General features: G+C 36.0%; 1 protein-coding gene across 6 annotated transcripts in view; it reads left to right on the top strand.

The window, feature by feature from the left end:
* Nucleotides 1-23621, top strand: part of LOC131041362 (uncharacterized) — a 122112-nt gene that overhangs the window by 83298 nt on the left and 15193 nt on the right. For 4 of the 6 annotated variants that reach the window (XM_057974404.2, XM_057974403.2, XM_057974402.2 and 1 more), the window contains 6 exons: nucleotides 20042-20097; nucleotides 20228-20301; nucleotides 20480-20572; nucleotides 20674-20775; nucleotides 23204-23284; nucleotides 23450-23541. In XM_057974404.2, coding sequence (XP_057830387.1) covers nucleotides 20042-20097; nucleotides 20228-20301; nucleotides 20480-20572; nucleotides 20674-20775; nucleotides 23204-23284; nucleotides 23450-23541 — 498 coding nt within the window. The remainder of the gene's footprint in view (nucleotides 1-20041; nucleotides 20098-20227; nucleotides 20302-20479; nucleotides 20573-20673; nucleotides 20776-23203; nucleotides 23285-23449; nucleotides 23542-23621) is intronic. The other 2 variants (XM_057974406.2, XM_057974405.2) reach the window with 1 other exon arrangement.

Below are 23621 nucleotides of genomic sequence, written 5' to 3'. Positions count from 1 at the left end.
CATAATCAGTCTACCTGCAACTACATATGCAGCTATGTTTTTTGTGATAACTTGGATAACATTTTCAACACCAACCTCCTGGATGACCCAATCTAATAAATTGCAAACATTCTCAGCATTTTTGACTTTATGTGAGGCATATATAGACTTAAGGAACACCAATGCACCATTAGAAGCCACTAAAAAGTTTAGGAGTGTTTCATTTCGTCCATCTGTCCATACATTCAATAAGATGCTTTAGCCTTTTCTTTGCCAAAATTTTTTTTGATCATCAACCACAAGCTGTGTATTTTTTATGGCTTCCTATAGCAATGGTCCACTCAATTATCTAGTTGTTGGGATCTTAAACCTCTTACTTGCAACTGTCAATGCATTCACCAAACCTTCCCAATATTGGCTGTTTGCCACATTGAAAGGTAAATTATTATAGTACCAAAACTTTGCTACTACCATCTTAGCCTCTTGATGTTTTTCTTTATTCCAATTAGTACCTTCAACTGAAGGTTTTTCTCTTGGAACATTGCTTGGAACAAAGAAATTTCGTGATGATGAAGGAATCCGGTTAGCAAAAGGAAAAGAACCCTCAGGACACAAATGCTTGGACTTGGGCCACCAAGGGGATCCGATGGCGTAGAACTGGATACATTTTGATTTATCACTGTTGCTAGTGCTTCCTTTGTATTTTGCTTTTCTTCTTTTCTCATATCATACTCATCAAGAAGCTCCTTGATCTCTCTAACCATCTTTAGAGTCAATGCATTGCATATCTTCACATTTTGTCCAAGTATTTTGGCAAGATGGTATTGTAGTCTATTAATTCCCCATGTCATCCATTGACCACATTTAGTACAAATGACCTCACCCTTTTTATTACCCGGTATTCCATAGTTCCTTGCAGGATCTCCTTTACGTGGCCTTTGTGTTGACTTTGAAGTTGAGATTGTTGTTTTGAAATGAAAAAATAAATAAAATTAGTAGGGTTTTGCAAAAAAACAGCAAAAAAATGATAATCAATCATTTGGAAAAAATAGAGTTCAAAAACAATCTAAAAATACTAGGAAATAGGTTATGAAGGGAAATGGAAATTTTTTTGCTAGCATTTCCCCTTGTTTTCAAGAATTTTATGATTTTCAAATGAAGAAAATATAAAAAAAAAGACAACAAAAAGCACTTGTGTCTATTGCAATCTTGTATGCTCCTCTTCTATGCTTCTTCCAACACTATTTTGCTATGCAAACCTGTTTTGGACAAGAATGAGCAAAATGAAGTGAATGTTTTTTTAAAAACTAAAGGTTTAAGCTGGTTGGACATCCCAAGTGCGTCTGACTGCAAAAATTGGGCAAGTCTCATGCTAGGACTCGACGTGTTTTTGCTGAGATTCGTCGGGACTCAGCTTGTGAGTCCTAAGCTAGTCGACTTAGCAAGCCTTAGGACTTGTGAGTCTTGTGAGTCTTTGCTCTAAATCAGTGATGATAAGAGTGTTGACGATGGTGCCATAGTTAGTAGCAGATAAGGAGATAAATATACTCTTTATTGTTGGGCACCTATGGTATAACATATTGAGGATCAAAGAACATACAACTGCAAAATGGTTAGTATCCTAGAGCTATCATGACTTATATAGGATGGTGTGAAAATGTGCCACTTCATCTAACCATCTAAAACTAGTAATGTAAGATCCCGTTGTGACGTATTCACACATCGCCCCATTGCGAATGGGGACCCCTACTTTTTGCTTTCTAGGGTTAGTGTTCTTTGCTTAGTTGTCTAGTCTTGGCTTTTAGCCTTTGCATTGGAGAGTCGCTAGGGGGCTCATTAGGATAGAAGGCTCTACTTGAGTTGAGGTGGGTCAGTAGATGGTTCAGGGCAAGGTCTCTTTCAAAGCCTTCTCTAGGTCAGGCCTTTGCTCTTGTTTCTAGGTTAAGTCTTGATCCAGTTTGAGGAAGTCTTTATATCCTGCTAGGGTGGCCTTGCCTTTAAGATCTAGGGCATTTAGTCAAGGAAGTGATGAGGAATTTGAGTGAATTTCCTTAGAAGCGTCTTTTGCTCCTTGTCTGGACCTCAAAGCTTGCTCATACATCTTGATTGAGTCAGGAATGACCTATTTTTGCCTTGTGAACAAGTTGGAACGAGATGGGATGAGGAAATTGAGTCTAAAAGAGAATTTTCGCTCTCGACCCTTCCAAAGGGTCTAGAGCGAAATTCCTGGATAGGTCCTGTCCTTCCAGAGGTACCTAGGTGAAATGGTTAAAATGCATTTTTTATTCAACATCTTGGCTAGGAACTCCTTTAAGAAGGTTTGTTAGCATGTATTGAGGTGAGAGCAACATGAATGAGGATAAGATACCTTGGTATTTTATTCTGTGTTCACATGTGCATAAAAAAACACATCAACAGATCCCCCTACTAAATTTTTCTCCCCAAATATACCCTTCACTCAATGAACATTTCGTAAACAGTTAACTAATATAAAGATTTCAGTCTACCTCTGTGTATTGCTAGTTTATTAAGTTTTCAAACAATGTTTATGCTACTTTGACACTCAAAATAGGAAAGGATCTATGATACCCCGAGTTTCCAGGATGGGGGGACAAGGAAATGGGTTTCCGGGACGTTTTTTTTTCCCAGAGTAGGGGATGGCAAGGGACGGCTATATATATATATATATATAAGGGAAATCTGAAATTTATATAACATTGTAACACAATAAGCATTCATCATAGCAACATAATAACATTTATAAATCAGAATCTAGATTCTAAATCTAAAATTATTTAATCAATGATCATTCATCGAATCATCATAGAACTAAGAACATAGCATCAAATGGAAAAACCCTTAACACTTCACAGACTTTCTGCAGCACTGCCTCCCATGAAAGTTCGGTCGATAATTTTATTATCACGGGCTTCGTTTTCTTTTTTAAAGCTTGGCTTTGATATTTTATCAAATATGATATCGATATTATATTGATATCATATGATATGATATCAATATAATATCGATATCATATTTGATAAAATGATATCGATGTAATTTCGATATGATATCGCTATTGGCATCGCTTTTAAAATATTTTTAAAGCACTTTCATTAAATTTTTAAATTAAAAAATTTGCAGATATGACATATCTTCTTTTATTGCAGCCATATTTATTATTAAATTTATCGCTATTGTTTTCAATAAAATAAAAAAATTAATAATAAATATCGCTACAATAAAAAATAAATTTTATAAAAAAACTTGTTTTTTAAATGACTCTGCCGCCTGAAACGGCCATCTGTCCCCGGGACAGTTGGGGGAAAGCTTGGCCGTCCCCAACCATCCAAGGGACGGTCAACAGTCTCCGACAAAATCATTGGCCATTTCCAAGTTTCTGAGACGGTTTCCGAAAACTTTACTAGATCGGGGACTGCTTGGAAACGTTTCCAGCCGTCCCCCCATCCCCGAAACCATTTCCGTTTCCAAAAAGTGTGCCTTTAGGGTGGAAACGCGTTTCTGGGTAACACTGGAAATGATGTATTGCATTAAATAACAAATAAATTCAGTTCTTAAAACAATACTCTGCTCATGTAACAGAAATGTTTTATTTCAGCCAACGGATATTACAATATGCTTACATACACAGAAAAACTGAGTACAAATTAGGATTTCTGACCTCTTTAATTATTACAGAGCTGATGGCAAAAGGATCTCATACTTGGAAATAGATAGCAGAAATATATTGCAGTGGTAATAATAATCAGCTCTACACTTGCCCAGCAATTGTTCTCTGCTGTTTCAGTTCTCAAACCTCTTTCTATCAGTCATCAAATGCACCTTAAGTTGAGTGTAACACAGAAATCTAAATATAGATTGTGACTGGGAGTTATTCGCCCAGATTTACATGTCAATGGTATATTATGACTACCAACCCCGTTATGGCCTTCCAATGCTCTTGTCTCCTTTACCAATCCCAATGCCTAGTCACTGCGACTCTTCAAAGCCTACAACTTTCTTTTCTCATCACCAATCTACCTTCATACGCCCCGCTGGACTGAGATATCTGCCAAATAAGTCACTCAATCTGGATATGGACAGACATGTCATCCTCCAGATGAGTTGATCATCAAATGAGAGTTCCCATGCCTTGGAAATTAATCAGTAAATTGCCCCTGCTATAGTAAAAATTCACGCCCAGCTACAGATGTGAAATGCAGTCAGAAAGATTAACTTCAATCCAAATAGCTATAAGGTCTCACACCCAGCTCCAAATTTGACTTCTTCATACATGTCAGCCACAAATACATCTTCCAACACCCATTTCTCACTCATGAACCCAGCAAAGAATGCATTTCCAGTTGCTCAATAAACAAAATCTACGTTCAACACAAGCACCAAAACCCATGCCTCAAAATGTAATGCAGTCCCAATATAAGTGCTCAAAATCCCCCTTCAAATCTGACATTCACTCTAACATGAAATTATATATAAATGAGGGAATAACTAGAACTTCAATCACCTGAAAACTGATTCTTTTTTTATCAAACCCACAAACTCTGCCAATTTATGAATCCTTTGAAAACTCTATCAATTTGTCTTGCTTGACAAGACTTGACAAATTGAATTTTCAAATCGAACCTGCAAGCTCTCCTTTTTGCACAACCTGTAACTTCAAATGAATCACACCATATTAACCAGGGCAGGTCTTTCACCACTGTAATTATTCTTCTATAAGAGGGTTTCCGTTCTCCAAAAGACTGAGATGAACTAAGTTCATTCCCACAAAACCACAAAATAAAATAATCTGCATAATGCCAAATGAGCTCTGTAAACCTCCTTTTATACTTTTTCTGTGAAACTTTCCAGAAGATACACTTTTTAAATTCATTTTTAATAAAAGAACTTATTTTTTTGCTCCAAAAGACCCTATTTATGAAATAATAAGTATATTTGATGTGCAAGGTCCTCTTTTTCAGTGTCCATGATTTAAAACTTGTAATTCCCTTTCCAACAAGCTATTACATTAAGTTGTTTTTTAATTTATTTAATAAAATTACGGAACCTCAGTGAAATAAATAATTTAAAGCTCAATAATTCACCTGAGTTGCGGAAACTGTGAAAAAGCATCGAAATTGAAATTTGACTTTCTATAAATAAATGCTCTCTCCAAGAATCTTGGATAACACACCAAAAGTCGGAATTCACTTCGGAAAGTGTCATAAGAGTTTTCAAGAATCAAGACTATAACTGAGTTCACTGTCAACAACAAACATCCATTTTGATAAGGCTGACACTCACTCAGAAAGTCAGTGCTAATTGCAATGCTAGAGGGGCCAAAATGGGGATGTTACAACTAATGATCTAGGTGTATGAGGAGTTCGTCTATAATTAAAGTGAAGTAGCCTTTGGGTGCTTTTACTATCTTGGTGGTCAAATGGGAGATCATGGGTAGACAACAAGATGTGGGGAGGTCAGTAGTTAGCACTGCCAATGACAAGATGGTGGTTGAGCCTTATAGGAATATGCTAGGCATATAGTAAGATGAGGGATCAATTTTGATTTCTTGAAGGACTACATTGGAGGTGATGAGCTAGTTGGCAGTAGGGGAGAAGCATCCCATTAATAGATGCTTGATCCAAGTTAAGTTGTGACATCTGTGCTCAACTTCTCACGCTAGAAATTCCGGCAGTTTGGCACAATTCCTCATAGCATGATTGCTGGCATACCTTGTTGTGACTCCACAAAGTGTGATCTCATCTTCCATGACCTCACACTTCAATTATACTATTCTAATCAGTTGGTATTTACCTTAACATAGCACCTTATTTGATTCCCATCTCCATTGTCTGACCACAAGTTGCTGAACAACACTGGGACTCTTCATGGTTTAGGTTTATTGCTGAATCTTCTTTCCATGCCATGCTACTATAGACTACATTTCTAAGTCTTGTCGCATGCCCTACTCATACAAAACACTCCTGGTAGACAAATTATTGCTTCAATAGGAAGGTGAAGTGCTGAGCATTAGGAAACCTATTCTGTTTTATAGCCACTCTTCTATAATTCTTTTCATTGTACTTGTACATATACTCGGTCCCTATATGCAATATCATTCTCACATCCCGGTTAGGCAAATCAACTAGGAAGTGACCCCCTAATTTGTTGATCATGCAATTTCTTCTTATCAACATTGTGGTTTTCTGTAAATACATGTAATGTTCCCTACTAGTAGTGAGCCTGTTTAACACTAATTGTCTAAATCAATATACTTGTAATTCCAAATCAATTTATTTAATTTAGGAGACAAACTCTGACCACTGGTTCCTTGACTTCATGGGTCCTATGACCACATGGAAGCCCCTCGTCACTACTGGATACTCTCCCCATCCTCTCACCATGATGGGCTTAACAACAGTTCCTAATAACTGCTTACTGAACAAGCAGCATTAATCTCAGATATAACTACATAGTATATGTTCTCAGACAGTGTTAAATGTTGATTTTAGTCTTTTAGATTAATTCAATACTCAGAAAATAGGAATTTAACTTAATTTCCAGATTATATGAATTGCTGTTAGTACTTAGGAATTTTCAGAATTAAGTAAAAGTTAAGAAATGAACAAAATGAACACACAACACACAAGTACCCTGGGAAAACCTCCTAGGAGGAAAAACCCAGCAAGAAGGATCCTCAGATCTGATTATGCCTTAAATACAATATTCTGATTACAACACTTATCTTTGATTGCTGTCCAAACAGCAAGTTGCCAAGGTGACGTAGAGTGATGCCCTAGTTGTAGATGATCAAGACATACACCAGCAAAAGATAACTTCGATAGGCTGAAGCAGCATGTAGCTAAATGTTCTTGCAGTTCACCAAGGAGCAGATTCACCAAGTGTAGGAGGGCAGATCACATTTAGGAGCAGAGCAAATCGCATTGTATGTGTGATATAAAGAAAATGTTTACTTCATTTGATGAACTCATATATATATATATCTTCCTCTAGGTATAAACCTCTAAAGTCGGCTTAGCATAAAATAACCTTTTATTTTATTTATTATTATTCCTTAGCATGTTTTTATAAAGCCACATCAAGTGGCGTGAGGATAGGGTCTGCCCTATTTTATGTTGGCGTGAGAGAGAGGGCCCAGCCCTAAGAGTGGCGTGTGGGAGGAGAAGGGCCCAACCCTAAGAGTGGCGTGTGAGAAGGGAGAGAAGGGCCCAGCCCTTGGCGGATTTCAATGTTGCCTTAAGGCAATTGGAATCCACATTCTACCTAGTTACAATCATCACTCCCTCTTAACTAGGGAGAAAGATAATCTTACAACCAGATTACAAGATTAGGGCCCAGCCCTAAGTAATACATACAATGTTTAAATTGTAATCCGAACTTAGCTGTCAACTTCAAATACTCCTGAGAGAGGATCACAACAAGTAGCCACAAATAGTAGCCCATAGTATCCATCTTGTACTGCCTGTGGAGGGTGAATTCAAAACTTTAACATGCACACTTGTAAGTCATGAATACATACACAATTATTCATGCACATCATGGAGTTTTTCCATGGCATCGATCACACATCCATCATTCATTGTCTTTACCTCAGTCTTCTCCCAAAGAAGAATGTAACATCATAATCTTCCATCTTGCACCCAAGCATAGAGTGGAGTTACATAATCATTGTCCTCCATAAGCATAAAATGAAAACATAGTCCTCCATCTTGCACACAAGCATAGAATGGAATCTAATAAACACAATTCTCCATCTTGCACACAAGCAAGGAATGGAACAAACATAATCAGAATATTGTAGTCTTCCATCTTGCACACAAGCATAGAATGGAACTACATAACATAGTCTTCCAGCTCGCACACAAGCATAGACTGGATCCACCTTACATTGCCCGCAGAGGGTGAAGAGAATCTTTTCTACCATCTTACATTGCCCGCAGAGGATGGTAACAATTACTCTTCTCCCTGAGAAGATTACACTACCACCTTACATTGCTCGCAGAGGGTGGTTGATACAACACAATGTATCACTGAGGTTGAAACTCCCTCTCAACCAAGGCGGTGTTCTCCACAGCTCCAAGTCTATCTTTTGAAGTACTCAAGCTTCAAGAGACTTGATGAGAACATTTGCAACACAGGATTGTCCTGCCATAAAACACTGAATTGTCAAGTATCTCTATACAACCTTGATAATAAATCAAAACAACATAACAAGAATTTTGAGAAACCACACTGCTTCTCTTGATGCAACACTTGCAACAATGTATTTAGCTTCAACAATACTCAATGCGACTGAGGACTGTTCTTGTAGGTTCAAGAGATCGCAACGGGTGAATGCTTGAAGTGTTTTCCTTGTCCGTAACACTTCTTGACCAATCTGAACCTAAGCAACTTCAGCCCATAATCAATTGTGTCTTGCAAATATATCAAAGTATGCTTGGCTGCAACAATATGCTTAGCTTTGATTAGCTGAAGCACTCACCAATCAACCTGCCTCTATTCAGATGAATCTGCAAGATCATAGTTGGCTGCAAACATACTCAACTTCTTCAAGTTAGTTTCCATATAAGTTTACAATCCATAATTCTAACATAACAATAGAAAACTTGACTTAGAATAATTTCATTAGATCCTTGCCACACTTCTAACCTAGAAGTAATGCATTTTAGGTTTAGATCTTCCATCTCAATTTTGAGCTAATTCTTTCTTATATTAAATCATGAGACTATCTTTATCAGTCAGAGTTAGATCATCCACATAAGGAATCAGAATTAGCATTTCAAATACTTTAAGGAACAGGTTAGAATCTTTACAAAACCCAAGGCTTATTAAGTACTCTTTCATACCAAGAGTTTTATTGAAGATCATAGGGCTCCCTCTTAATCCTCAATATCAGACTGATAGCCAAGCATCATAGTATCATAAGTATTCATAAACAAGGATGAGAAATGCCAACTTCACCTTTTATGAATTGGACCCATGGCGCAATTATGATCATGACATATCTTCAAACTTCTTCTAATTGAGTGTGAAGATCCATATGCCTTATTTCAAAGCTCCCTCTGAAGCCACATCAATCCAAGCTTATGGATTTTTGATGTCAATATGGCCTTGGCCATCGACATACATCAGCTACTATATGAGGTTATATAAAAATGACCTTGGGTGAGGATCACAACATTCATGATAAGTTAGATGCATCCCTTTAACAATATAACCAATGATACATAGAATGCTGAGACAATACTTATGTGACACAAATTACAAGAAAAACTAGCCTATAACATACAACCTGAAACTTGTACATCACCATACAGGTTATAACAAAAATCTATTTTTTCATGAAGGATGTACAAAGAAACTCATAAGGGTTAAGTCATGTTCATTTTCTGCCTCACCAGGGTTTCCACAGATTTGAGAGTACATGCATTCAACCATTAGTATGACCTAATTAGCTCACAAAAGTACGATAGTTATCAACTAGAACAATTCTAAGTCAGCAATTGAGGATATAGTGTATATCATTAATTTCCATAATACTTCACACTTCATGATAACAAACATTCAACTGAAAAAGTCAGTTTTATGTAACTAATATAGAATCATTCAATTGATGATCAAAACTCAATCAAATCATAGATGAGGAAGTACTAATACCTTTTAATAATGAAGTACCACATGATGGTGACATAGAATGTTTACAAGGAGAGTGAAGTATACTTACCAATGAAGATACTAACCAAGCAATGATAGTGAGAGCCTGGTAGAGAACTATACTTCCATGAATCAATAGCAATTAGAAAACTGCAGTATATAATCAAAATAATTCTGATAAAGGATATAAAGGTATTTCAGATCAAACCTCTAGTCATCCAACAACAAATACATCAAAGGAATTAATCTTCGGATCAAGCATAAAACAGTAGTCTAATATTATTTTCAGATTTGCCCTTTTCAGCACTCCATACTCCAACAACTGCTGGTGGTATATATATATATGTGTGTGTGCGTGTGTGTGTGTGTGTGTGTAATGTCCCCTAATGGGACCCTCTTATATTAAGATTTTTTCATAGTGATTACAATATGGGAACACTATTGTCAACTAAGCTTGGTCTCAACCTTGCACAACAGATTAGTCAACATTTCCATTATGCCTTGATAGACTATATACATATCATAGTTATATGAAGGATTAGAAAAACCATTTTTCTCCCTACACCAGTTCCCATTATGGAGCTCAAGGAGAATCACCCAAGGTGCCTCAAGACTATCCCTCTCCAACAAGCCCAAGAGCACCAAGGACCCATCAACTTGGCCTCTTGGCCCACACTTGGGGTTGGCGTACCTGCTGGAGCCTAGTACTTTTGCTTCCTTGTATTCTCCCTCCATAATTGGATGGTGAGATTGAAAGGTATTACAGACTCCATCACATAATTTACTTAATCGTCATATGAACAGTTAGAAAAGCATTATTAAACTGTCATACATATTACTGTCTATATTAATATTACTATTGAATTCTGCATAAGAACATCATCAGGCTTCATATTAAGCATACATATTCAACTCATCCCCATGCATACCACAAAGAACAAAGATGTTACTACCTGTAACTTAATAACGGTTGTGATCTGATCTGATCCATGGTGATGTCATTGGATTCTTTTGATTCATTTCCTTTATCTCTCAATGTGATGGAGAGGTCACACCTCTTCATCATGTATGCCCTTTCCACAATTAGCACCCTTTGAGAGAGTGCAACTCTTTATTATATCTGCCCTTTGAAAGGAACACAACCTTTCATAATCAGATCTGATTTCTATTTGGACCTGTCACCAAAGAAGGAAGGAACAAGAGACTGACATTATATGATTAAATCTGATCACTCGTTAGTGCGAACTTGGCTCTGATACCTTGTTGATTTTAGTCTTTTAGATTAATTCAATACTCAGAAAATAGGAATTTAACTTAATTTCCAGATTATATGAATTGCTGTTAGTACTTAGGAATTTCCAGAACTAAGTAAAAGTTAAGAAATGAACAAAATGAACACACAACACACAAGTACCCTGGGAAAACCTCCTAGGAGGAAAAACCCAGCAAGAAGGATCCTCAGATCTGATTATGCCTTAAATACAATATTCTGATTACAACACTTATCTTTGATTGCTGTCCAAACAGCAAGTTGCCAAGGTGATGTAGAGTGATGCCCTAGTTGTAGATGATCAAGACATACACTAGCAGAAGATAACTTCGATAGGCTGAAGCAGCATGTAGCTAAATGTTCTTGCAGCTCACCAAGGAGAAGATTCACCAAGTGTAGGAGGGCAGATCACATTTAGGAGCAGAGCAAATCGCATTGTATGTGTGATATAAAGAAAATGTTTACTTCATTTGATGAACTCATATATATATCTTCCTCTAGGTATAAACCTCTAAAGTCGGCTTAGCATAAAATAACCTTTTATTTTATTTATTATTATTCCTTAGCATGTTTTTATAAAGCCACATCAAGTGGCGTGAGGATAGGGTCTGCCCTATTTTATGTTGGCTTGAGAGAGAGGGCCCAGCCCTAAGAGTGGCGAGTGGGAGGAGAAGGGCCCAACCCTAAGAGTGGCGTGTGAGAAGGGAGAGAAGGGCCCAGCCCTTGGCGGATTCCAATGTTGCCTTAAGGCAATTGGAATCCGCATTCTACCTAGTTACAATCAACATTAAATCTGACATATTCAACAGTATACATAGATTTCCATAGCAGTATTACTCCAGTATAACCACATACTATTTTTTTCCAGCATTCATAATATTATAAATACTGTTCCTAATGCAAACAATTTATTCAGTGACTGAAAGAGGATGCTGTAATCTCATTGGAAACAGGGATGTAATTCCCTTACCTGTTCATGGTGAAACAGAAGTTGGTCTTTATGTGTTTGCCGAATTGGATCCCTTGCTGAAGATAGTTTCTGCCCCTTTTTATTATCTTCCCTTTCTATGCCCTTGTGACTCCCACGCAAGGCTTTCCTTTTATTGTGGAGAGAAAGGCACCGATGTTGGGAGAGTCGTGACTTATTCTTGAGTCACATCCTCCCATTCTGAGCGATATCAGTCAATAATAATGGATTTCTATCCTTTCACGATGATTGCTGATTGCTTCTGCCACTGAAGATACTCTACGCCTTCCATATCTATTCTTCCATATTTGTTTTCATCCTTGTTACTTCCACCCCCTTTGCCAAACAAAGGCTGGACTTAATATACCACATGCCCTTCCATAGAGTGGTTCTTAGGAGGAGTTACATCCCTCCAAATACGAGTCACACTTCAAATCGCCGATGAAGAGTCACTATTGATAAATTCTTAATTATTGATTCTTATTCATAGCAATCGCTGTGTATACTCCTTCCATTGCTGTCTTTAAGTTGCTGCTGTAGAAACGCTGTTAACCAATGATTTGGATAATGGCTGTCCATGCGATGATTAATTATCTAATTGCTGATTGTAATTACTGACTCCCTAGCAATAGAGATGTTGGTAATCAATGCTCTCTTTGGTTATCTCGACAGTGATAATAATTGTTAGATAATCATGCTGCTGATTAATATTGTCTCATCTTAGTATGACAAGGATTTGTCTTCATACATGGATAGATATTATGAGTTGACTGTAACAAGATATGTGATTAATGAAATGGTAAAGTCTTACATTTGTAAGACAATTTCATGCTATCCGTTTGAGTATCAGATTGGTGTCATGACAATATCTCTCAATGCGAGGGAGAGGTCACACCTCTTCATCATGTAAGCTTTTTGGCAAGAGACACATCCTTTCACCGTTAGCACCCTTTGAAAGAGTGCAGCTCTTCACTATTTCTGCCCTTTAAAAGGGACACAACCTTTACAATCAGATCTGCACTTCTTATTTAAATCAGATCTGCACTTTTGATTCCCCAAATTATATCCTTCTCAAATGAGGTTCTTGTCTCCCTTTTATATCTCATGTTTGAGAGAGCCACAACTTTTTATTTTATGTCTTTTGACCATTCATTAACTTAATTAAATTTTAATTATATTCTTTTATATTTTATATTTTTATTTTTAATTTTTCATTATTAAATTCTATTTCAAAGTGGGGACATTACAATGCATGTCTCATACATGTCCCTTTGAACTTGTCACTATTGAACATGCAAGACAACATTGAGGAATTGAATGAATGGTTTTTATTCGTCTAGGCCTGATTTATGAAACAACAACAATTATGCATATAATAAATGGCATACTAGGCCTTTCACCAACTTTGACATCTTCCACTTGGATGATATTCTCATCTTGAATGGGACTTCTTAGGGGAATGTTGAGCATGTTGTGTACATTGTATAGAAGTGTTGTCCTCATTTTTGGATTTTAAAGAATGTGACAGCCCCTACAAATTTTTGCTTAAAATGTGTCATTTTTGTCTCCAAGGCATGTTTTACGAGGTGCAAAACTCATATTTGTTAGTCTCAAATCATTGGGGGGTGTCTTTGCCATCATTTTCCAAGTTTTGGTAAGTTTTGGACTTCATTTTCCTAGCTTTTTGTGCAATTTTGGGTTTCAGAGCAGTCATTGCAGGTTGAAGATTTTACTCTTAAGGCACGCTTCCCGTGTTGAAATGAATAGGTTATAACTTACAAGTTATGTAGGCCCCAAATTGGGCACCCAAAGGGCAAAACTAAAATATGTAAAATAGCGGCAATTTGGTTAAGGCCGACTTGGAAAACTTGAACATGAATTCATTTTACACTTCACATATATCGCATCATCTTTATCAAGTGTCGTTAGCCTTATGTAAATTCAGTCAGCAAACTTCAAAGGTGAAGGAAGAGATCTAAGTCTTCGTACTGCTGCAAGTCTATCCGATCACTGAGCGAATCCATTGGACAGCTTGCTGGGCAAGGTGGTGTCCTATACTTCAGCGATCTCCTTCTTCAAGTGGTGTCGATATTCTACTCTCTCTGAAGATACACCACAACTACATATACTTGGTTTGGTCTGCCCTAGATTGGCACTACAATCAGAGAAGTAATCTGATTCATGTAATCTGCTTATAAATAAAGGAACTGATCTGAATCTTTGATGCTGGGTTTTTCCTCCAAGAGGGAGGTTTTCCCAGGGTAGTTGTGCCTTTTGTTGTGTACTTTATTGTTATTTCTGTTTATTCTTAGTCTGATTATAATTTAAGCAACTAGATTAGCATTTGATTGCCTAAAATCAACATCCCGAGGCAAAATTTTCGCTTTTGGTTAAAGTGGGCTGATCTTCGGTCCATCCTCGATCCGCGTTTCAAATTTCATCGCGTTTTGAGTTCGTTTGCTATGTTTTTTCTTCAATTTCAGGTTTTTTCTTCCTAAGTGCAGGTGGGCAATTTTCCTTTGATTGCAAGTTTTATTTTTCTATTTTTTTAGTGTTGTAGGGAAATTTTAAAACAATTACAAGTGCACTTTATTTAAAACTTGTCACTTGTAACTTACTTTTTATTTCCCCCTTGCTTTTTATGTCTTTTAAGTCATTGTAGGAACTTTTTGGACAAATTGCAAGTGAATTTAAAATTATTAGTTTAAAAAGAACTTGTGATTTCTTTTAAAAGTTCCTACTTAAGTGATTTTAAGTTGTAATAGGGATTTTATTTCCCTATTACAAGTTTTTATGTGTTGCTTTTAGTTGTAATAGGGATTTTATTTCCCTATTACAAGTCTTTTTGAGTTTTTTTAAGTCGTCTTTTATGTTTTATTTTTACTTGTAATGGGAATTTTATTTCCCTATTACAAGTTTTTAAGTTTTAATATCTTTTAAGTTGTGTTTTTTTAAAACTTGTAATGGGGATTTTATTTCCCTATTATATCTGTTTGTAAACACCCCATCATGTATGGAAGGAAGGAGGTGTAAGGAAGAGGGAAATCATGAGGATTGCCATCTAGGTAGGATACCGCGAGTGGATGTCCATGTTGCCTAATTTCAGAGTGCACACAATACTATAATTTCTATTTCATTGTCTATATATGAATTACATCCATATATATAGGATTCTCATATCCTATTTTTAGGTAACTCCCCAAACAACTTTCCTTATTATGTTGAGTTGTTAAAGCAACTCAACATTTGTACCACTAAAATAATATGCTATTAAACAACTTTAACAAACAAGAAATAATGATGCAATATTCCTAACACCCCCCCATATTGCTTCATTCTCCAAATGGGGATAGTGGACCAATAATACTTGATAACCATGTTTAGTAGTTCATCATAAGTTATGAGCAGGGACATACACATCTACTCATGACAAGCAATAGTGGAACTAGCCTCACTACACTCACTATACCTTCATCCAAGAATAGGGGCATACACATCTAACCAATGGAACTGAGGATAAGGACAAACACATCTACCCAAAGTATTACATCATGTTTTAATAGGGACAAACACATCTATCCAAAATCAAGGTTATGAACAGGGACACACATATGCTCACAACAATAATGATTGGGGGGACACACATCCAATCATAATCACCAACTCTTGTGATTGGGGACAAACACTTTCAATCACTTACATCATCTTGTGAATGGGGACAAACACATCCATTCACAAACAGCTAACAATAGTGATTGGGGACAAACACATCCAATCACTTACATCAAAAAATTCGAGAACCAAGTCCTCATTGTTGCATATTTAGCCACCGTTATAGATCATTGCCACCTTGATCACCAATTATATGAGACAATTGCCACTGCACTTGGAAACCGATCTTGGCTTTTGTCATATTGGCACAAATAGTTTTTTCACTAATGCAATTTCATGGCCCTGTCACTAGTGACTAACGAGAGGTCGTGGAAAATCCTCCAAACTCCTATGCTTCCAACCTCCAGTAGGTTTTCTAACAAAACAATAAACTGCCAACCCACAGCTTCTTATGATCCACCTTGTAAGCATATCATTTGCACCATTGATGACACCGCCCATATTCCATTTGACAGTTCATGAGACATCATGATTAATGCCATTTGAAGAGCATCCATATCAATTCCTTGGCCATGGCCAATAGCCAATGAAGCATGTACTCTGTAGCGTAACCATCTTCCTCTACAGATTCTACGCTCACCGTAGAAACAACATGTTGATCCAATGATAATTACAAAGTATTCCCCAAATTCTGATCACATTGATGTTGCTTGATTTCTTAACTTTTATTGTGAAACAAAAACTACTGAGAACTTAGATTAATTTTGTAGACCCATAATAACAAAACCAAGAACAATTCCAACAAATCCAAAACATTTACCATCATTTGCACAACTTGCTAAAGCCTTGGCAAATGAGAACACTTGCAAGAATCATGGCTCCAACTTCAACACATAACAAAAATTATACAAACAGGCTCATCATTTCCTAACATCGCGACTGGGACCTCCACTATGCCGGTCACCTCTTTTTCCAACTTGCAGCTACTCAAATTTGTCTTCCATTGTCAATCTTGAATGCTATTTTTCTTTCTGAACAGATCCGAAGTCAGATGAAAGTCTGAAAGAAAAATACAAATAAATCTCATCTTAGGAAAGACAACCGTAGCATGATGGTATTGATCCTTATAGACAGCAATTATGACAGGTGGCCACTAGATCCATGTTATAATTGAGGACTCAATGACAGATTGTGAAGCTTCAACAGAATATGAAAAAGGCACTATGTAGGACTAGATGCCTAAATCTTTTTGTTGCAGGTAGTTGTATGTTGGATCGGCTACAAATAACCTTATTGCCTTAGCATTGTCCATGGTGAACTAGTGATACATTTCTGTAGGCAATATAATCAAAATTCCCTTGCTTGATCCAAATTCAGATCCACCTAAAGAAATGCACAAACATCAATGAAAGCAACACCACAACACCGCTAACAAAATCTAATTAAAACAATGCAGTCCACCAAAACAGAAAGATCAAGGTAATTTTGAAGATCATGACTACTGGCTGCAATGTTGCTCCAATTTTCAAAGGTGCTGATCGAGTCCTTTGGAGTTCACTGCGAATATGCCTTGGAAACACCTCTTCCTTTGCTTCAAATCATAACAGCCTTTGCCACTCCACTCTCAACAAAAAATAAATAATCTATTCTCCTTGAAACAAATCATTCTCCAATGCTAATTTTCTCCTCCTCCTATTCCACTGAGTACTACACCTCATAGGTTCTCATTTTCGTGGGCCCTTCATTGAGAGAGTGAAGTCTAGACTCGCTCTGATACCATATAAGATTTCAGAGTGTACACAATAATATAACTTCTATTTCACTGTCCATATATGAATTACATCCATATATATAGGATTCTCATATCCTATTTTTTAGGTAACTCCCCAAACAACTTTCCCTATTATGGCAACTCAACATTTGTACACTAAATAATATGCTATTAAATAGACTTTAACAAACCGAAGAAATAATGACGCAATATTCCTAACAGGGCTTAAGACAATTAAGGAACCTACATTACGATCTCCTCTCCGACTCTATAACGATGGCTATTAATCTTAGGAGATGAAGCATGGACAGGGAGGGCAGGTACAAGCACCTCACTAGGTAGGATACCTTGAGAGGATGTCCATGTTGCCTACCACTGGGGCCAAGAGGGCCAAAGTTCCACTCTTGGGCTTAGTTTGGGATGGCTTTGGGCAGACCTATCATGCTTCTTCTTCCACACACTAATTTGTTTGAAATGATATTATAGATATTATATGAATGTTACATGTTATGTTTTAACCCTAATAATTGGATCATATTGTTTAGGGTGATCTTTTTCTTCGTAAAGATGTAACCCTAACCCTAACTTGTTGCAAATGTGGTTCTAGTGCATAATCTGAGGTAAATTTGAATGGGGAAATTACAGGATCAAATGCTTATATGAAACTACTGGACGACTTACTCATTTTGAGGAATTATGATTGATAAAATAAAATCACAAATTCAAAAATACAATCAAGAATTTCAAAGACATCCTGGAGGAATCTGACAATAAGGAAAATAAGAAAACACATGCACACATCTCAAAAAATAAGAGAAAAATTTGAGATTGAAGATTTGGGAAATCAAAATAGATTTTTATCTCAAGTTGTAATATACCACCCCCAATTGATGATGCAATTTTCTGAATTTTTTGGAAGTTTGGTGTTTTTTTGGTTTTTTCTGTTTTTTTTTGTGTTTTGAATTTTTTCTGATTTTTTTGGATATTTTTGATGCTTGAAAGTGAAATAAATGCAACAAAGAAAGATTACTGTTGGAAATGAAATAAAACAAGAAAAGTAGAACAATCTGGGACTAATATAGAATTTTTCTTTATTGAGCAAAGGGCTGGTTACATACTCTAACTGCAAACATGGGTTGATTTGCATTATTGCCAGCATACATGGTTGATTTAAATTCTGATGTGCATTTACAGTCTGATATAGATCTGATCAGCTCCTTATTTAGCTCCCAAAACCCTCACTCTCAGCTGGTAATGGTGCTCCTTGCTACAATATGGACTATGGCTGGGAAGTCTACTGCTGGGAAATGTCTGTGGAGCTTCAAATGCTTCAGATCTGCCCTGAGACTCCTTCAATCTGCCCTCCTATCAATCTGAACCACTGTCTTTTGCCCTCACAAATGCTGGGAATAATGATTTTACTTGCTGGGATACCCTTGGATGGTCTTGCACACCTATAGGCATCAAAACTCCTGAGAGATTTCGTTCTCAAAAGCTCAAATCCACTGCTGAAACCCTGTTCATGGCTCCTCCAATCTACTACTCATAAAAAAAGAACTCAATAATGCCAGCATCCCTCAACCAAAGTCACTTTATCTTCTTCATGAATCTAACTTTCTCAAAAGAGCATCTTTTTGGCATATTCATTGGTTAATCCCATGGCATATTCCCTCTCATAAAGGAAATCGATCCTCTTAGGAAAGTCTTTATGTCTCTAGGCATCATTACTTGCAAGGGGGTCCACTTCCCTTTTATTATTAATAATTATATAATAAGCTTATTTGGGCCTTCATTTAAGTAGATGGAGACACTAAAGTCACTATTAAAATATTCAATTTATTTACTGAAATCTCAGCCAGTCACCTCCAAACTGAAACTGAGGGTACCACTGGTCCCTGAGGTGATGACTGGATGTAGAACTCCAACTGCCAGTTTCCCCCTAAAATCTAGGAATCCTCCTCCAAGGCTAAGGAATCATCCCTGAACACTGAAACTCACACAACTGGCCTCCTGTCAATCCTCCCGACACCTTGGTGGGTCAACTGGTGACTACCAGTCTGCTTTTAAAAAACAGGAACCTCCCTAAAATTTAGGAGGCACCTCCAAAACAATTGAGGACGCTCCTAGTGACTCTTGCTATGCTTCCCTACACTCCGGGTGAAATGACAATCATTCCCTAAAAATAGGAGCCCTTCCTAAAAAATAGGAAACTGGTTCAAGACTCCAAAAATGACTTATATGCCTCCCCAAAGTCTCTTGTTCCATTGTGTAAGTCCCCTGTCCACTATATTAGCCTACGAGGACTCTTGTCAATAGGCTAATCCTGCAAGAGCTCAACTGCCTTAGGAAGGGGACATGACACAAGTAGTAAAATTCAATTTATATTAGTATGTTTATATATGGCTTCTCTTGGTTTATTAGTGGGGTTTTTTTATAAGAGGCATTCTTTGTACTTGATTTGTTTGTATATTTAATCTTGTATGGGGTTCACCCATTTGTTTTGTTGATTTATAGCTTTAGTTTTGATACTTAATTGTTAGTTGTTGGAAGTTCTTCTAGCATTGATGATTAGCTTTTATAACATGCTGTACTTTCCTTTGCTTTAATTTTGTGTAATTCATGGATGTAGTGCAATTTCTTTCTTTATTAGTTAATTCTGGATTACAATTTGAAATCCACCAAAACCAATAACTAAGAAAATTTTTAAATTTTAATTCTCTTTGCATAATTCATCTTATGGACAGATTTCAGTGTTTGTTTGCTCATGCAGGCTTATGGAAAGCATGAGAGTCATGGGTGGAGAAATATGCTACCGAGCTAAAGAATGTTAGTAGTATGCATTATGAATGGGAATATTTGCCAACAAGAGGACACTTTTCTAGTTGTATATATGTCTGTGTTTGTGTCTTGGGTGTAAAGTCACTTGACAGCAAAGAGCTGTGCTTGTTTTCAACAGATTTGAATGTGCACAAATTATTCGAAACACGTGCTGATCTTTTTAGAGGTGTCTATTTGCATCCAAAAGTAAAGGTATTATGCTACATTTGACCTATCTCTTTACCATTTTCTTTGTCTTTTCATATTTTGTTGAAAATTATATTTGCTGTATATTGCCTTCTGCCATGTTGTTATAAGCTATCATAACAACAATCTTGAATTTTGAGAATCAATTACAAAGGCTTGTCTCAAACTTTACTCTTTATTCCAGGCATTAGAGCTTATGTTAGTCGATGCGCTTATCCTTGCAAATGGATATCTTGAAATTTCTTCTCTAATTCATGATCCTGCTGATTATTGGAAGGTTGTATGAGATCATAGTGAGTTATACAATACAGATATCTCTATCTTGATTTATTCAAAATAACTATTTCTAATTATGTAAATTACCATTCTCAATTACAGTTAGATGATTCAATACTGAAGACAATTGAGACTGCTTCTGTGAAAGAGCTAAAAGAATCTCAGGCATTGATTTTACGAATGCGGAGAAGGGATTTATATCGGGTATTGAAATCTAATTGGCTACAGTTTTTCCACAATTCCTCCATTCATTTCTATGAAAGTTGGATTATTTCTTAGATTGATGGTAACCTGATTAAGGCATAAAAATCGTCTGTCTGTAAACTAATTTTTGCATGCAGGAGGATTTGAGGTACTTTTGGTTTAAATTCATAGCTGTTCTATATTTTGATTTATGAAATTATTACAGTTTTAGAGTGTCACTATCAAAGAGTCAGTTATGCTACCCTTTGTGGTGTCCTATTGTTTTTTACATATATTGAAACCGCAGTCTTTATCAGGCATGACATTTATATTCCCATCCCTTTCCATTCATGTTATGTATGGCTGACTATCATGGATACATGTGGTAGGTAGCTGTTTTCTATATCTCTTTTGTTGTTTGATCAATTTGTGCCTAAGTAGATTAAAAAGAGGTAAAATTAAAAATTATAAGAGATTGACCTCTGCTTCTGAGACCAAGAAGAATGTTATTATGGCACATTGTTTTCTCAAAAATTATATCGAATGGTTGGCCTTAATCTTTATGTATTTAATATAAAGCATTCAGAGTTTATTTTATGATACAATCACCCATTTCACTAGTTAATAGTTTTCTCATAAATTACTTGATACAATCATTCAAGCTTAAATGTTGTTTGCCTTTGGGGGTCAACCTATATGGAGTTCAAACATCAAATGATTAATAGAAGGTTTTCTATGGTTAGATTCATCAATTTGACTGTCTAGAGCTGCCTTCTAAAAGTTTATTTTTAGCCCATGCTAAAATAACTCGTCACCTTTTTTGAAGAAAAGAGCATATTCTAAATTTGCTAAATTTAGCCTAGAGTTGGCTATTGATAGTTTAGTCTATCTCATTATGTGAGAGATGTGTGCATTAAGGGATAAATTGTAATATTTTAATTGTCAGTTGAATTGGAAGTCACATTAGAATTAGTGGATGAGATATCTTGTTATAAGGCTTGCGCATTATACAAGGCTACAAGCAATCATAGTTAGTGTAGAAGTAGACTTAATTTATTTCATTTATCTTCATGCAGCTTTATAAACAGTATAAATAAATGTCTTTTTGCACTTAGTTTCATCAATGCTGGTTCTCATGCTTGCATATTGCTAGAGTTCTTATTCATCAAGCATTCAATATTATTGTTATCTAGAATTTGTTGTGCACTCGATAACATTTATTGAGATGTCTCATTATGTGTGTCTAGGTTTAAATTGTTTCTTTGATTTTGCAACGTTTGTATTATAGATTGAGCTTGAAGGTGTAGATCATTGTTTAGTATTGAGTGCTCCATTAAATTACCGTGGTGTCTATGATTGTATGTTTTAACCTATTCAATCCATATGCACTTGACCTACTCAGTTTCTGTTTATAATTGAAAGATGTAAGCATGTTGTTGTAGAATTTGTTTTAAGTTGAAAGTCATAAAATTCTTTATCAAATGTTCAAAGAGCATCTTAACTTTTTACCCTAGGCATAACCAAAAAGATATGTATCTACGTTTTATTTCGCATGAACATGAACCACCACAAAATTCATTGTAAAGATCATGAATTGCAAGTTCATATTGTTCAGTTTTAATTTACAGAATGCTTCCTCGTGTAATTTGAAGAGCAGTTCCATTGCACATCTGTATTATTGTGTTGCACTGAAAGGTGCAAAGTAAAACACTAATAGAGAGTAAGTTTGGTCAACATACAAAATCAACATTCATTTTTTGTTCATATAATACAAGGTTTCTTGGATATGCCAAAAATGTTTTATTATTCAAACATTTTTCACAACTGAATTAAAAGGATGAAATTAATTCTAATTTAACTTTTTGTTTTCATTTACATTGAAATCCTATGATCATCAAATTTTTGAACTTAATATTTATCCTGCAGAGAAATTCTATGGAAAACATAATGCTTCTCGTTTTTGTGAATTGGTGCCTACAGAACTGTTTCTTGTAACAACATTCTGCACTTTGCTCATTTTCCACTTTTTCTTTAAAGATGGCGGGTTATTTCTGTAATCAGCAAGGGTACTTTTGCTGAAAGTGAATTTTTCTCCCAATCATTTCCCCCTCACATAGTTTTCCCTTTTTTCTTCATTTCTTCTATTGAAAATGTTACTAGTCTAGTGGCACTAGAGAGATTATATAGAAAGTGTTTATATAAAAAAAAGTTACATCAAGTGATTGTGGGTTTTTAGGTTGTTATTTTCTACATTTTCATAATTGTTCATATTTTGAAACGCTAGAGATTTGTTTATTGACAATGTGAATATATAGAAAGTGTTTATATAACAAAAGTTACATAAAATGATTGTTGGTTTTTCGGTTGTTATTTTCTACTTTCTTAATTGTTCATATTTTGAAATGCTAAAGATTTATTTATTGATAATGTTGATCCATTTTGGAGGCAGTTTTGCAATGAGTATTCTGTTCCAGCAGACCAACTTGAACATTTTAAAGAAGTCACTCCTCAAGATATCATTTGTTCGCAGGTGATACATTATAAGCTATTTTTCTTATTCATTATATTTATGTGGCATACACATTCTCATGGTTGTCTTAAAATGTAACAAGTCCCATAAACTACGCATTGATATTAACTTTGGTTTCTATATAGCAGTACTTTGATTGTGGGAAGATTTAAATATTTATGACAGAAAACATCAGGAATATGTCTTCGAGAGGAAGACATTGCAATCAGCAACATTAAAATTGACTTGACACGGGGAAGAGAGAACCCATTGGACAGGCATGTTCATGGTTTTTGATATTTTGATCATTGACATATAATTTTCTTGAAGGAGTAGCAAATTGTCTATGGTGTCCTTG

The sequence above is a fragment of the Cryptomeria japonica genome, chromosome 3 (genome assembly GCF_030272615.1).
Source record: "Cryptomeria japonica chromosome 3, Sugi_1.0, whole genome shotgun sequence".
In the NCBI taxonomy this organism is placed as follows: Eukaryota; Viridiplantae; Streptophyta; class Pinopsida; order Cupressales; family Cupressaceae; genus Cryptomeria; species Cryptomeria japonica.
Note: the sequence above shows the minus strand (reverse complement) of the source record. Positions and strands in the feature narration are given on the sequence as shown.